Source organism: Cricetulus griseus, chromosome 8 (genome assembly GCF_003668045.3).
Source record: "Cricetulus griseus strain 17A/GY chromosome 8, alternate assembly CriGri-PICRH-1.0, whole genome shotgun sequence".
NCBI lineage: Eukaryota > Metazoa > Chordata > Mammalia > Rodentia > Cricetidae > Cricetulus > Cricetulus griseus.
The window spans coordinates 53120301-53135973 of record NC_048601.1 but is presented as its reverse complement, the minus strand read 5'-3'; the positions used below and the strand labels follow the sequence as shown (position 1 = coordinate 53135973).

General features: G+C 52.4%; 1 protein-coding gene across 4 annotated transcripts in view; it reads right to left on the bottom strand.

Annotated features, from left to right (window-relative positions):
- Positions 1–15673, bottom strand: part of Iqsec1 (IQ motif and Sec7 domain ArfGEF 1) — a 106785-nt gene that overhangs the window by 28853 nt on the left and 62259 nt on the right. For all 4 annotated transcript variants that reach the window (XM_027428865.2, XM_027428871.2, XM_027428872.2 and 1 more), the window contains exons 2-3: positions 5895–6186; positions 549–1795 (exon numbers count right to left, since the gene is read on the bottom strand). In XM_027428865.2, coding sequence (XP_027284666.1) covers positions 549–1795; positions 5895–6186 — 1539 coding nt within the window. The remainder of the gene's footprint in view (positions 1–548; positions 1796–5894; positions 6187–15673) is intronic.

Genomic DNA, 15673 nt, shown 5'->3' with positions numbered 1-15673 from the left:
GAATAGTTTACTTTAAATATCCACCTCTTACCATGGCTTGGCTCTCAGGACCGCCTGGCTACACCTTCCCTCAACCTCTCCAGAGCAGCCACTCAAATGGCCTAGTCCACTGTTCTGTCAGTGGCAGCCTTTGTTCAGGAGCCCCCCTGCCACCAGCTTGTTCCAAGACCTTTATGCTTCATATTGGCCCTGAACCCAGCATTTGAGGCTTGAGCCAGCTAACACATGGGTGGGCATGATGGGTAGGGATTTACCACAGAAAAGTCCCCATTCTACTGTCTGGCCCAGGAACACCTGCCACCTCCACAAATGGCCCTTGGAAGGAGCTGGGTCTCCCAGGACTCAAAGTAACCCCAAGCATAAACATGGCACAGCATCCTGCCTGGACCTTACAAAGACTGCCTGAAACTTGAGCCTCAGTGCAGGTGTGTGCAGAGGCCACAGTAGGAAGGAAGGTGAATGTGCCTCTTGCCTACCCTGCCTGGGCCCAGGGTTGTGACTACCAAGGACATGCAGGTCTGTCCTCCATGCATGAAGGGGGAACTCACTTGTTGAAGAGATTCAGGCCAATTCGGTAATGCCTCTTACGGATGACATCATTGCTGAAGGCTGGAGAGTCCCAGCTGTTGCGGGTCTCTTTGTGGTATGTCTGCTTGCTGAGTGTCTGTTCTCGCAAGCTGTCCCTCGATGAGGACTCAGAGCTGCAGTTTATGGTGTCGTTGGAGTTGGATGTGCTGTTGATGCTATCATTGTCCCCATCTGAGTAATCAGACTCAGACTTGCTCTGCCGGTTGGCTGAACCATTGATGGCCAGGTGGCTCTCGAGAGGTCTGGGGGGCCGAGGCCGCAACTCAGGCTCCTCTCGGGGGATGCCTTTGGGAGGGCCACCGTGGGGGCCATGCTTGGGGCTGCTTTGCTGTCCACCAAGGCTGCGCTCATAGGCACTCTGCCTCTTGAGTGAGCTTCGATCTGAGCGGTCACTGAGTTCCACAGAGCTGTCACTGGGTGGCTCAATGGTAAGCAGGGGAAGGTGCTCCACTCTCAGCCGTGGTTCTGGCCGCTCCAGAGATGGTGTGCTTCGGCAGCTCGTGTCTGTGTCAGCCTTGTCCTCCTTGTGGGCTAAGGCCCAGTAGTCCTGGGCTGTACCCCCTGCCCTGAGCCGCAGGTCCGACTCTGTGCTGGAAGGCCGATCCCCAGCCTGTGAGAGTGGTAGAGGTGGTGACAGCTCTTCCTCATCAATGTAGAGGGTAACATCACTATATGAGGCTGTCATCTCATCCAATTTGTGGTGGTCCATGCCATGCAGGCCTGGCTTGGGCTCAGTGTCCCGGGCCCGTGCTGTGTCTGGGGCTGGTACCTCCTCACTGTGTAGGCTGCGGCAGTTGAGGGCATCATCGATGGACTCAGCTAGGGACTTCACCTGCCGGGAGAACGCATCCTCCAGTTCTGTGATGGCATCTGCAAAGTCACTGGAGGGTGCTGGAGACTTGAGGGCTGGGTCGCTAAGGTCTCCACATTCTGATGGCACCAGGGCCCCCAGCTGGGAACCATCATTGGTCACAGAGACTTGCTTGCCCTCAAAGTAGGAGCTATGCACCTTCTCGGGGCCCTCGAAGGAGAACTGCATCCTCATGTTGGACAGCACGATGCGGCGTGACATGCGGTTCTCCGACATGGAGCTGCGCAGGCGCTCAAAGTTCTTGTTCATTTGGTACTGGCGGAACGCCGTCTGGATGGTGCGGGCTGCATGGCGGGTCACAAGGCGTCCCCCATACTTGCGTTCTAGCATTTCCACCTGGTGGGGTAAGGAGAGGAGAATGTGGGCCCTGTGTGATGGCACAAAGATAGATATTGACCTTTTCTACACTCCAGAGGGATGTAACCTGGGATGGTCTCATCACATCTGCAAGGTGCTTAAAACAGAAGCTTGGGGCTGCTGGAGGTTTTCAGAGTCAAATGGAACAAGTAAGTGTCAGGATAGTGTAAAGGTGGCAGCACACATGTGCTGAGAATCCCAGTACCTCTGGCCATAGAAGCCATGGGCCCTGGAAGTTTTCTGAAGATGTACCTACAGATATGACCCCAGAGCTGGGGAACCTGAGGCAGGACCTAGTCAGAGGGCTGCCTTGGCTCTGCCTCTCATCAGCTCTAGATGAGCTTTGGAACCATGAGTTCCCCATTTCCTTAACTGTGACAGGGCAGCAGAAGAACCCACTTTCTAAGGCTCTGGTAAGCCCACAGTGATGGAAGGCAGATGCTTGGCACAGGATGAAGACTTCAGTCCCATTCGTAGGTGGCAGTTGCAGTTGTGAGATCTCTGTCCTTCTTGCTACACAGAAGGCTGAGCTGAGGCCTAGGGAAGACTGGCAAGGTTGGCTCTCCCTCTTTGCCCTATGGCTCCATGAGCTCTGATGGGCATGGTTGTGAGTTGGGAGGGGTGCTGGGCAAACTCACAGGCACCTCAGTTCAACATCTCGCAAGAGTGACCCATGGCCTCCTGAAGTCTCAGGACTCACAGTCTGCCCAGCCTGAGGGCTAACCCTGAGTCTGGATCCTGGCTGAGTAGGAAACACACTCAGCTCTAGTCTGGTCTGCAGGAATCAGCAATCTGTCTCTGGCTGCTGGGGCAGGGCTGTATCTATGTGGGGGTGAGGAGAGGGTTCAGTTTCACACGCAGGATGAGGTCAAATCCTGATTCCACCAGGCTGGTACTACGAGCCTGCATCTCATCATGTATGGCAATGCAAAAGGGAGACATACAAGGTCCCTGCCCTGGGGAAGCAGAGAATGTGTGAGGTTAGAAAGATGCACATTCTGAGAACACCAGAGACACTGAGCACAGCCAGGGCTGTGACCCAAGCCTGGGAGAGACCCCTCTGCACACCATCTCAGGGCTACCAGGAAGTGGCTTGAGGGACAGCCAGGAAGCTCTGTGGGGTTCTTTCCCTGCTATCCCGAGATGACTGTGCTGCCACCCCAACAAGCAAAACTACTACTGGCTGAGTGGTCAAAAATCTCAGGGTCAGGAAGGAACCAAAGCTGAGCCTAAGAAGCCCCCACCTTCCCTTCCTCCCTCCCTTCCATCCCCTGCCTAAGAAGGCCTTGGCCTGGAATCTCTGCCAAGGACTTCAGAGATACCAGAGTCACCAAAGCTTACTCCAGGGCCTTCCTTGATGCCTTGGACCTTGGGGACTTGGGTTCATCCTGCTTTCCAAGTTCCCTAAATCTGTGTATATTGTATTAAATGATGGCTCATAAGGAGGGTAGAAATGGGCTCTGTGGTGAGTCACCAAGAAAGCCCCTCTGCCCCTCCTCTAAGCGGACACTATGTGGCCCAACCCCATTCTCTCACTCCTGAACGCACCATGGCTACCCTGCCTTCTGGTCTGGAAGTGACATGAGGCCCCATCTATAGATCTTCTGGGATGCAGAGGGGGGAAAAACAACTAACGGTTGCTACCCATGGGATGCCAGGGACTGGACCATACCCTCACACGGTTCTTACCATACTGAGACTACGGACTCCCCTATCCCTGCTCTCAGATGACATGAGGGAAGCCAGGAGCCAGGCTTCACAAGTTAGTGGCAGGGAGGTCTACCCTGGGGCCAGGGCTCACCCTTACAGGCTCAGTTGCTGAGGATTATCTCAAAGCAGCATGCATGAGGATCCAGAAGCATTGCCTTCCACAAACACACCTGCCACCACTCAGAGACTTGAGGTCATTCCCTGGTTCCTCTTGCTCTCAGGGGTGGGGTTAAGGAGAATGCATGTGACTTCCCTAAGATGGGACTCTCACTTTCCTCTCACAATTCTCATGCAATCTACCCCACTCCTACTTTTGCCTTGCCTGCCAGGAAGCTTGGCAACATGGAATACTACATGGCTGCTAATGTTAACTCCTCTTGCCTCTGCCAACTCTTTACTGCCACCTTTTCTATCTCTCACATACACCAAGGTTGTTCTTGTCCTAAAGCCTTGGCGCATATGGTAAGCTCTTCTCAAATGCCCAGTTTTCAGGCCAGCTACCGTCATGCAATACAGCCAATACTCAGAGTCCCTCTACTTCTTCCTCCAGAACTAAGACCCCCCAGGGTCTGTGTCACTTCCTGCAGTAAAATGTCTTAACTGCTGACTTGCTTGTCCATCCACTGTCCAGGAATGTCACTCAGGTGCAGCAGCCTCATCTTGCAGGCTGTCCCTATCCCATTATCTGGCACCAGGGGAACTTCAACTATGGATGGAACGACGGTGAACAGCTGCATATTTGTGGCATGTAATCATCCCTACATGCCGGCTCAGCCTTGACCCATTCTATTTCATGGTCCTGTGCAGATGACTTTTACGACAAACCCTTCAGGGATCACTCTGGATCTCTACAGAGCTGAGAAACCCAGTAGAGGCTGTTCCGGCTGCTGCTGGCCTGGCAAAGGAATCAAGGTCCACAGTGGTGGAGTATCTGCTACTGGGCCCCTTGTGAGTCTCAACTGACAGGAGGAAAAAGCATGTGAAGATAGGAGGGCCGGGCTATCCTGTGCCACAAAGCATCACCCCAGGTATGAGAGGTCAAGATTGAGGGGCGTCTGACAAGGGAGAAGATCCACCCTGAGGGCACCCTGCCATACCCTCAGGAAGATGAGGCTACCTAGACCTCTGTTCCTTCAAGGACTGAGGCCCTTGGAGAGCAAATGGAACAAAGTGGCCAGCAGATATAGATGGGAGGAAGAGCACATCTGTGGGCTGTGGGAAGGGGTCCTGGTGTCAGTTCATGACTGAGGGATTGCCTGGGAGACATGAGAGCCCAAAGCACAAGGCCCAGAGATGTTCTGCTTGTCCCTACACATCCATGCAGCTCAGAGACAGTCAAACAGCAGGCCTTCATTCCCGTACCAGCCTGTTCTCTGCTGGGCACCTACACCGTGAGGATCTGCTCTGCTCACAGCTGTCAACAAGCAATCCAGATCCAAGATCTAGGCAGGACCCCTGGCAGCTGGAAGACTGCCATCAGAGATGCAGAGAGACTTCTGCTGATGGATGTGGGACAGAACTATAACAGAGGCAGCCATGGACATACCAACTAAAGTGGTGACACTGTGGGATTCTAATGAAGGAGAGGAACCCCCCCCCCCACACACACACCCTTTCAGCTCTAGGGGAGAAGAGGTAGGGTCAGAAACTGCTGACCCATTTCCCGTGGTCATGTTGTGAACATGGTCACCCCTAGACTGCTGGCCACATTGGGACTAAAAACACAACTCTGAGCTATGTTCACTGCTGTGCCCTTGGTTCCCAGGCTAGAGGCTGGTGGTCTACACACACTAGGCATTCAATAAACCACAGAATCTTAGTACTGATGAGACTAAAGGCCCAGACTCCTTTTGCTCTCTTGCAATATGAGGATGCTGGAACAATAGGACAGGAATTCAAACACTGGATGGGACAGCTGAGGAAATGTCCAGGGTCTTGACCACCTGTGGGGTCTGATTGTGACTTCCTCTAGAGATTGTGAAGCCACAAGCCAAGGGAGACATAATAAGTACCCTCCCCAAGGCCTTTCTTGGGCCCTAAGAACCTCCATGACCACCTTGGCAACCTGTGGCTTGGTGGTGCTGGGCCATGACACTCAGATGCCCAACACATGCCCCAGATCCTAGAAATCAGGGATATGGAAGCTTACAAAGGCAACATTTGAAGAGGATTCTGTAAGTCCCCAGAAAGAATATCAGTATCTCTGGCCATCAGTGTAAATCCCTTCCCACATTTCTACAGAGCTACCCTCATCCTCAGATGTACACCCCAGCTGGTATCTAGAACCCATTGCTAAGAGCACCTGGCAACTGAGGCCTCATGTTACTTGGGAGGCCATGAATGGTGGGCAAGGACCCCTGCCACCTACCTGCTTGTCTTGCAGATCTGAAGAGAGCTCATAGCTCTCAGAGAGTGACCGAGAGCGCTTGATGGCCTCCTCCTCGGCCTGCTTGCGCAGGACGGAGGTCGAGTGCTGTAGCCGGGGCCTTCGTGTGCGCTGTTGTGGTCCTGACCCTGCGTACAGCCCATAGGCACTCACTGATGTGTGCTCGTAGTGGTCTGGGCTCAGGCTGGAACCAGGTACCAGGGGACCCTGGTGGTAGGCCGAGGGGCTGTCCAGCGATGTGCCAGTCTCGCTGCTGGGGGCCTCACCCTCAACACTGCAGAGGAGAGAGAGGAGAGACACATGCTAAATAAAGAAGCAGAATTTAGGGAGCAAGGCAAGGAAGAGTGCCCCTAGGTAGCCAGGGACAACGCAGAGCCCTCTGCTCTGCATCTTCCTGGAGCTTTTGAACAACTTCCATGCTCTAACATCTGGCATACTGTACTGGGTGGCTGGCTTTCCAACCAAGTATCAGCCCTCCAAAGACAGAGGTTTTGACCCACCGTGGTGCTGATGGCCCCCAGCACTTAGAACAGAGGCTGGCCTGTGCTAGGTACTCATTAGGTTTTGAAAAAATAAGATCACTACCTCTGCTGTCACCTGAATCAAATGTAGGGCTGGTACCCCCATATCCCCATGACTACATTTGGAGACAGGATCTTTTAAAATTAATTTCTCTTTATTTTACATATATAAGTTTTTTGTCTGTCTGTATGTATGTATCTGTGCTTGCAGAGGTCAGAAGAATGTATATCTCCTGGAGCTAGAGTTACAGATAGTTGTGAGCCACCATGTGGGGTGCTAGGAACTGAACCAGGTCTTCTGGAAAAGCAAGTGCTTTTAACAGCTGAGCCCTGGAGATAGGATCATTCTAATGAAAGACATTAGGGTAGATCCTAGGACAACTGAACTGATACCCTTCTAATAAGGGAAATGCAGGATACAACATGTATGGGGGAAGACAATGTGAATGCCAAGGAGAGAGGCTCAGGAGAAGACAGCCAGGCAACGCCTCCATCACACACTGGAAGCCTCCAGAGCCTGCAGATAATAAAGGCCTGTGAGTGAGCATTTGTCATGGCAGGCTTAGAAGCAAACACGATATTGCACAAGTGTTTTAAATTTTAACACTCCCTGCAAAGAGGAACCATAAATCCCTGTACAGGTAAGGAAACTGAGGCTGGTGTAAACACTGTCCCAGGTACCACACATAGACAGTAAGTAGGTACCCTTCCACCTCACTGCCTTTTGCTCCACAGAGTACCTTCATGCCAAGCAGGAGCAAGGCTAACCAGTGGGGACAGAGGGACTGGCTGCTGACTCATCCCAGCCCTGGGCCTGGAACATTCTATTCTGCACAGACACTCGTTTCTTCTGCAGTCGCTTTTCAATGAGGGATGGGAAGAAAAAGGAGACATAGACTTGAAGAGTCTCTAACAGAAGCCCTCATCCTTTGCCAGGCTCCCTATCCCCGTGCGACGAGACACCCGGGCACTGTCAGGAACTTTAAAAGGCCTGTCTTCCCTGGGGCAAGGCCGGGGGGGGGGGTCTTTAAAATGGGCACAGAGAGAAAAGAGCAAGGGCCCCACCCAGGCTGCAGTCCTTTCCAAAATGTTCCCTCTTCAGACCAATGAGGAATGTCCTGCACTAAGCAGCCTGGCAGACAGGCTGCCCCTGCTCAGCTCTGCTATAGTCCTGTTGTTTGTTCTCCAGGGGTCCCCAGGGTGGGGCCTGTGGAAGGGAGCCTGAAGCAGGGGTGCCAAGGCTGCCTGCCCTTGGACTCTGATCACTCTGCACCAGGGACAGCAGCAAATCTCAGTGCCTTCTTCTGGTCTATGGCTTAGAAACAGGGCTTCTGAGACAGCAACTGCCTCCGGCCTCCAAAGAAGGCACTGGAGCCTCCTAACACACCCCGGTGGCTAAGGATGACAGCCATTCTTTGAGGAGGACCTGGATGAAGAGTTGGGAGACACATGCTTTGCCTGGTGCTGTTTACAGTTCCTTTCAGTAGTACTAGTAACTTAGTCCAAGAAACACCACCCTTCAAGGCTCTCTAGGTACCAGAGAGAACCACCTGACCCCCTTTTGCACCTGTACTCCTGACCCAGTGTCCTTTGGGCACAGTGTGGGGGATGGGGTGGGGAGGGACTGCTAGATCTGAAAATTCTCCTACTGTCGGCTGGAACTTGGTCGGCACTTTTCATTATATTCTCAGAACTTCAACCAACTGTCACAAGTAAGAGAGACATGTACCATTAGAATTAGGCCACCCAGGGTATGAAACAGCAGCCTCCACTGGAAAAGCCCACCCATGCTCTCTGACCCCAAAGCTGGGCCCCACTTCAGTCAAGTGGGTCAGCCCACACAGGGATGTATGTGTGCTCCTCAACTGAATGCATGTTCTGGTTAGGGGCTGGATCTGTGTGTACTGAGCTGGAGGAAATACAGCCTGTGACTTCTGTAGGGTATTTCAAACCAGCTGAGCCCCGGATCCTAAGGCAGAGAAGACAGCAGTCACCACCACAAGGGGGTCAATCAGAGAAGAGTGGGCTTCGCCTGGTTATGGTGCTGGCCCTCAAGCCCAGGGTAGAGGAGCAGTGGTTGGAGGGATTCAGTCTTTTCTTGTCTGGCCTGAGAACAGCTTCAAGAGCAGGGCATTCAGTGTTCCTTGGCCATGTGCCTTCGAGCCTGGGAAATCCAGCCTACCCAGTAGGCTTCAGTTTGGGGCAGAGGCATTAAGGACAGAGATTTATCCCAGCTGGCTTTGCCTCCATGGATGAGACATTAAAGTGGGTGTCTGCTCTGGAGAGGGTAACTGCTCTGGAGAGGGATAGGACTAGGATAAGAGAGGTCAGGGACAGTCAGGAGCTTTCTGGAGCTGCATTACTGCTCTGGGCAGTTTTGGACCAATAAGTTTCCAGAATATGCTTGGGAGAGAAGGCCAGGTCTCTCCAGAACTTCCCCTCTGAGAAGGAAGGGGGGTGAGGTCATCAAAAAGCAGCTCATCAGTGCCTCTTCCAGAGCCAACCCAGTCTCACTCAGCTGGGGTCACCTGTCAAGTCTATATGAATGGAGCTGTATGGTGAAACAGGCTTTCCACAGTCCAGAAAAAACACACCCAGGATCAGAGAGAGAGTTCAGCAGGTAAAGGTGCTCTCTGTCAAAGCTGACAGCCTGAGTTCGATCCCCAGGACCCATAAGGTGGAAGGAAAGCCTACTCTCCTTTAAGTGTCCTCTGATCTCCTTACACATGCCATGGTACACACATACACACACATGAAAATGAAATAAACATAATTAGGGGAAAAAAAGCCCAGATCCTGCTCTAACCTCCACCATTAAAAAACAACAACAACAACAAAAAAAAAAAACCACAACTCTGCTGCAGATGTGAGAACAAACCCAGCACCCAGGACCTTCCCCACGTACCTCAAATACCTGTTGTAACAATACAAATCCAAAGCCACAGTAGAGGCTTTCCTTTATTGGAACATTTCTGATTTGAGAGGGGCAAAGATAACCCTTCGAAGCAGAAAGGCCCTTGCTGCCAAGCCAATGAGCACGGACACTCTTAGACCCACTGATAGGGCAGGCATGAACAGGGCTGTACCATTCTACTCTGGTGGACACCTGGATATCCAGGGAGAGACCCGGGGTGACTTTTCCCTGTGGCATCTTCCAGAGCTTCTTCACGAGGTTGATTCCATTCCACCACGTATTCTTTGGGGGGAAAGGGGGTGCAAGAACCGTCTGTTCCTATTGAAAAACAGCCACAGAGGCTCACAGTGTCTAAGATACAGCAAGTTGCACTCGGATTTTTCTACTGTGCAGTGAGTTTGTTGGAGAGCCAAGACATCAACTTATAATACTTCCAGTTAGAACATATTTCCTAGAAAATCACCATGTTGTAAGTGGAAGAGTGTTCTGTATGTTAGCCTCCATCCAGGACTCTGGGGTGACAACAGCCACATCAGTCCCTACATCCTGACTTGGCACCTCCTGAGCCCTGGTTCTATGTCCCATCCTCCCTCCAACCCAGTTCAGCTCTCCTGGGAGGCTTCTCCCTAAAGCCAGGTCTGTCAGAGTTGAACACCTCAGGGTATGCAATCCTTCTAGGCACATGTTAAGCCAAGACAGACAGACACACAAAGGGGTAGATATAAAGATTTTCACCACACTGTGGTCTCTACGCATGCAAGATTAGAAATAAATATAGATGCCCACCTAAAAGGTACTGACTGCAATTACTTTTATGCCCACACAAGGGAACTAATGACAAGATGCGGAAGATCTGACCTGACAGCTGTTCTTGTGAGGAGACCTGGAGATGTTTCAGCTGACTATAAGATTGATGTGAGCTGATGCCGTCACACAGCTGAGGAGGCCCAGCGCCATGCTGGACAGAAAGCCAGGAGCAAAAATAGCCCTGGTGCAGCTGTCAGATCACAGCAGAAGCCTCTACATCCTGGAGCTAGGCTAGAGGTGGCAGACCTTTCCTCTTTCCCTCGCCAGTCCCTGCAGACATTACTAATCTATCACTGACTCCCTCCTGCTAATCTTGGGTGGGACCTCAGCTGGGTTCCACACAGATTCCCTACATCTGATACTAACTGGCCTCAGAGACAGACACTATGGGTCAGACCCAAATACTGAAAGCTGGGTCAGCTGAGCAAACTAGGCCAAAAGCAGCCCCTCCCAGGGTATATGATCCCTTGTCTCAATCCTAAAGGATGATAAATTGAGGCTGGAATAGATTTCCCCAAAGGTGGAGGAGAATACTATGTCCCATGTAGTTCCAATATGAGAAATGAGGTGGTGAGCACTCTCCCTCTGGAGATATATGAGCTGTGTGCCTCATTCCCAGGAGTAAAAAATACTGTTTGCCTGACAGGAAGTCACACTAGCCCCACAGGGCTAGTCTCAATCTGTAGCCTTTAGTTACATCTCAGGGTCTCCGAGGGCCATGTTCTCAACTGATCTCAAGCCCCACTGTTTTGGAGACCCCTGCCACTTCCTACCTGTACAGCAACTGGGGTGTGTACATGAGTACTGCTTCAGTAAATGGGGGATGAGCTCCCCATGTTCAAGAGGTCCTGGTGGTTGGGCAGGCCTGGTGCCACCCATGAAGAGGTACACACTCTGTCCCAGGACTCCTTTCCTATCTGGGGACTTCAGTCTGACTCAGAAGGCCAGCTTTCCATCCTCTCCAGTCTCAAATGTTCCCGTCTCACAAGAGATGGTCTGTTTTTTTTCCAGACCAAGGGAGGCAGAGGAACCCTAGAGCTCCTGCTGCCTTAGTGCACCCACTGGGCACAGGGAGTCTCTGCTCATTGCCTTTCTGCTTGCACACTGCTTACCTGTTGTATTACATGAGCAGGGACACTGGAGTCTCACGTTCCATTCTAGTGCACTGAGAATAGAGTGGCTGTTGCAGGAGGCTGTTGGCACAGCAGAGTTGACACGTGCCGTCCTGCACAGGGAAGGTTCCACCCACGGAAGAAACACACTTTCTAAAGGCTGGTTACTCTGGTGGGGAGGTGGGAGGGGCCCAGCTGCCCAGGTCAGCCTCATGTCTGGGACCTCTGAGACCTTGCCTATGGGTCAGAGAGAAAATCTGCATCTCTGGACTAAAAAGCTCCAGGGGAGAGGAGACAAAGGATTCTGATTAGGCCCCAGAGGCCAACTAAGATGCCACATCCTGGCTCTGGCCTTGGCTGTAGTTTATGTGAGTCAGGATGAGGATAGAGGCCTTGCCCTTCTGCCTTGGATGTCTCTAATTATAGTCTGTGAAGTCATGAATGACTTTTCTCAAGAAAAACGTTGGTCAGAGGAGGCTCCAAGCGGCAGTGAGGGCTGAGCAGAAGAAGGGAACTGTTGTTTACCACCAGTGCCAACGACAGTGGTGGCGGAAGCGAGCTAAGGTCTAACACACCTAAGAACATTCTAAGCTTCATATATAACTTAGCCCATCTCCCATCCCACAGAGCAAGCCAGTGAGATGAGAGCTCAGGCAGGCTGGCTTGGGCCTAGTGTTGACCCACTTGCACTTGGTGTTTTTTCCTTGAGAGTGCCTGAGGGTCACACAGTCTTATTTGAGATGTAATAACACAGGTCCTAGCCACCCCCCCCCCACACACACTGTCAATTATCTAGAGAGGACTTAGAATATGTAACCCAAAGACAATGTTGTGAAAAGATTCAGTACACTATAATGTCTGGGGAACAAAGAGGAGACTGCATCTTGTGGGGAACCACACCGTCTTCAGTGTAGGTTGTGACTGGGCTAGAGGACCCAAGCTATCTGAGAGGCCCAGCTGTGGTTAAACATCCACATTTAAATGTCTTGGGCTAAATTCTAGGCAGCCTGCACCTGCCAGAGCCAAAAGCCTCCTGACATGTGTGTGCCTCTTGTCGCCCCCCCTTAGGCAGAATGGGAGGCTAAAATAGGTTAGGCCAACCATTCTTAGGTCACACAAGCTCCCATGAAGGCTTCTGTATGGCTCTTAGCTGCTTGGGGGCATTATGTGAGGTTGGTTACCCAAAGAGAACAAACAAGGGACTATCCTGGTCTCTTCCTGGGCTGAGATCCCATGTGTTCCATCACAGCCTCAGATTAGTTGGGTGGGGTTGTTAACACAGACCAGCACAGGGCTTGGGAAGTAAGTGAGGAGACTGTGACCTCTAAGCATAGGTAGGACTAGCATAGCTCAAGAGGGGAGGCTATCACCTTAGGTCTCTACAGGGGACAGGATCTATGGGACAAGTGGTAGGAGCAGAACAGAGGCATTGACTTGGAAACGTTGCTGGAGTGGGGGTGGGGGTGGGGGTGGGGGGCGTGCTCACAGGGTTGGGAACATTAATTAGTCTCCTGAGTGGCTCTTGTCCAGCTCACTGTCTGGGTAGCCCAGAGCAAGCTCAGGCAAACAAACCATCAGGACACACTGCTCTTCATTCTGCAGCTCACAGCAGCTTAAGCTGAGTCAGGACTTTAGTCATTGTAGTCCTTAGCCCTTTCAGTCTGGAATGTTCCCAGGCTGATGTGGCCCCAGGAGCAGAGTGCAAAGACATAAAAGGGTAGTAGGTTAAGGGTGAAAAAGTGGTGGGGGAGGACACTCCTTGGCAGGCCCTCTACCCCATTGGTAAATGGTTCCTGGAGAGGACTGTACACTGCTGGCGATGGCGTTTTATGGACTTGCAGGGAGTCCTTCGTAGGAAGGAGAGTAGAGACCTCTAAGACTGACCCAGCAGAGTTAGGATGAGTGTGATTTGGGAGAGAGATCATGCATGGAGGTGGGAGAGCAGGAGGGGAGGGTGTTGACACATCTAGGTGGATCTGGCAGGGAACAGAGAGCCAATGAGATTAGAGTGTGAGCCCTGTGCTCAAAGCCCTACAGGCAGCCAGGCCTGGAATGTGGGGCTGTGGTGGGGGGGCCACTGAGAACACAAGAGTGAAATGAAGATTTAGGGCCCCAGTCTTCAGGGGGTACATGGGCCCTGACAGCCACTCAACCAACATTATCAGGGCTCCAGCTGGGCAACCAGAAGCACAGCTCTCCAAATAAAAGCTGATGACATGCACTTTTAACAGTGCAGAAACTTTCCCTGCAGGGTGGGATGGAGGTGGTGTGGGGTATCAGGTAGGTTTTTCCTTTTATCCTGTTCTTGTTTGCATTAATGAGGACACAGAAAATCAGAAGACTCAACAACCTGTGGCCCAGGGTGGCAGAAGCCCTCAGAGGTGGGGGATGAGAGCATATTCTGCCCCTTCTACCTGGAGGAGGGCAGTTTATCCTTTTGGCTACTCTCTAACACACCTTTTCTCCTGACCATCTGCTGGCCAACTCTGACCAGTTGGTTGGCCTCCCTGCCACTGACCAGTGGCCACTGCCCTTACTCCTTGGCCTTATCACACAGCCTCTCCTGTAGGCCCTTCAGAGCCTCATTACCTGACCCCCTCCCTGAAACGTCAATGATCCAGTCAAAGCACAGTTCCAACCTTATCTTGCCTTAGTTTCCAACAAAGAGAAATCAGGTATCACCAGACCCAGAAGGCTTACAAGACCCAGCCATGCCTCCTGCCCCCCTCCACTGTACCAAAAGGGCCACCATGCTCAGCTTAATCCCACTGAGTCTCCTGGCTGTTGGTCTATAGTCCAGCTCCCCCCCCCAGGACCTTTTTATATACTATTTGCATGGCAGCTGCAGGCCCTGGTGGGATGAGAAGGAATGGGAGTTGGAGGTATCTGTGGAAGACTGGCCAAGAAAAAGAATGAGAGACTGGGTGGGAGCCAAGGGTGCTGCACTTCAGGCAGGGCAATGGTTCTGATGTTGGCATAGGGGACAGAGGCAGGAGCAGAGTTCTAGAAGGAGCTGCCAGACGGAGGGCTCTGGGCAGGGCTGGGCTCTCTGAGGCCAGCCAGCTGCCCACCCCTCCATAAGCCTTAATCTCTGCCCTGGGTAGTTCAGGATTACTCTAGCCCATGCCTGCTATAGAGAGTGGGGTCTTCTGTGGCCACAGGTGTCCTGGGCACTTGAGATACCTTGGGGCTACCCTAGCACAACCCAACCACCACCTTCATTGGGATGCTGGCCTGGTTCCAGCTTTACTGCCTTGCTGACTTGTTACTGGTCCCAGCTAGAGAGATACATGCTGCAACCGCACTTCAGCCCACAGCCTGTGGCATTCTCTGACTGCCCTCACCCAGACGGCCAGAAGCCACCTTTATGTATGTAGAAAAATATGGGTCTCCAAACAATGGGCTTTTCAGAGCAGCAGCTATTTTTAGAGCTCTGCTTACTGAACTAACACTCAGCATTTCCCCAACTTGTCAGCTGCCGCACAGAGCCAGGCAGGCGGCAGGAGGAGCAGAGGTCGGGAGCTGGGGGCTTCTTGAACCATTAGGGGGCCACTCTGGTGTGCAGAGATGGATGTCAGTTTGGGGCTGCCCCAGGCTAACAGGAGGCATGGTTAGCAGCCTGCCCATGTGCCCCATCCAGCTCAGCATGGCACCTGCCCTCCCAACAACTGTTCCTTTATTCAGCGTGCTCTGGGTTGGAGTTGTACAGCCAGGACTGAACACCAGCTTTTTCTGAGGCTCATTTTCCCTTTCTCACATGTGGCTACGATGCCCCTCTGTGATAACACAGAGGAGTTGGTAAGAGTGCCTGGGAGCCCAGAGGGCAGGCTGAGCAAAGCTGTTTCCTCAGTGTCCTGGGCAGCTGACCTCACATAAGCCTGTTCATCAGTCCATCACCACAGGAAAGGAAGAAAGGGCTCCGTGTCCCTTGACCCAGACCCTGCAGCCAGGCCCTCACAGTGTCCTGTCAACAACATGTTCTAGAAGGCCAGTCATCCTTCCGGCCTCCAAGCCAGCCCTCCCTCCCACTGTAGGCAGGAGTGGGTGCTTGGGGTGTTGGGGGGAGGTGGAGTACACTGCCCCCTGGCTCTGTTGGAGTGGTTTGCTCCTAAAGAACTCCAAGGATCAACCTAGGCTTTGAGCCAGCCCCAGACATTGAAACCAACCAACCTTGTCCATCCGCAATCTCAGAGACTCCCATCAAAAGGAACATAAGGGTCCTGGCTATGCACAAACAGTCCTTAGCCCAGGGCCAGAGAGAAGGCCTGGTACCCATGGGAACAGTACAGGTATCTCAGGAACATAGCCCTGAGCACACCCTCAGCAGCATGCAGGAGTAAGGGAAGTAAAGGGTACAGATACCTACAATTACCACCACTTGGGATCTCCTTAGCCCTCTCCCTATGC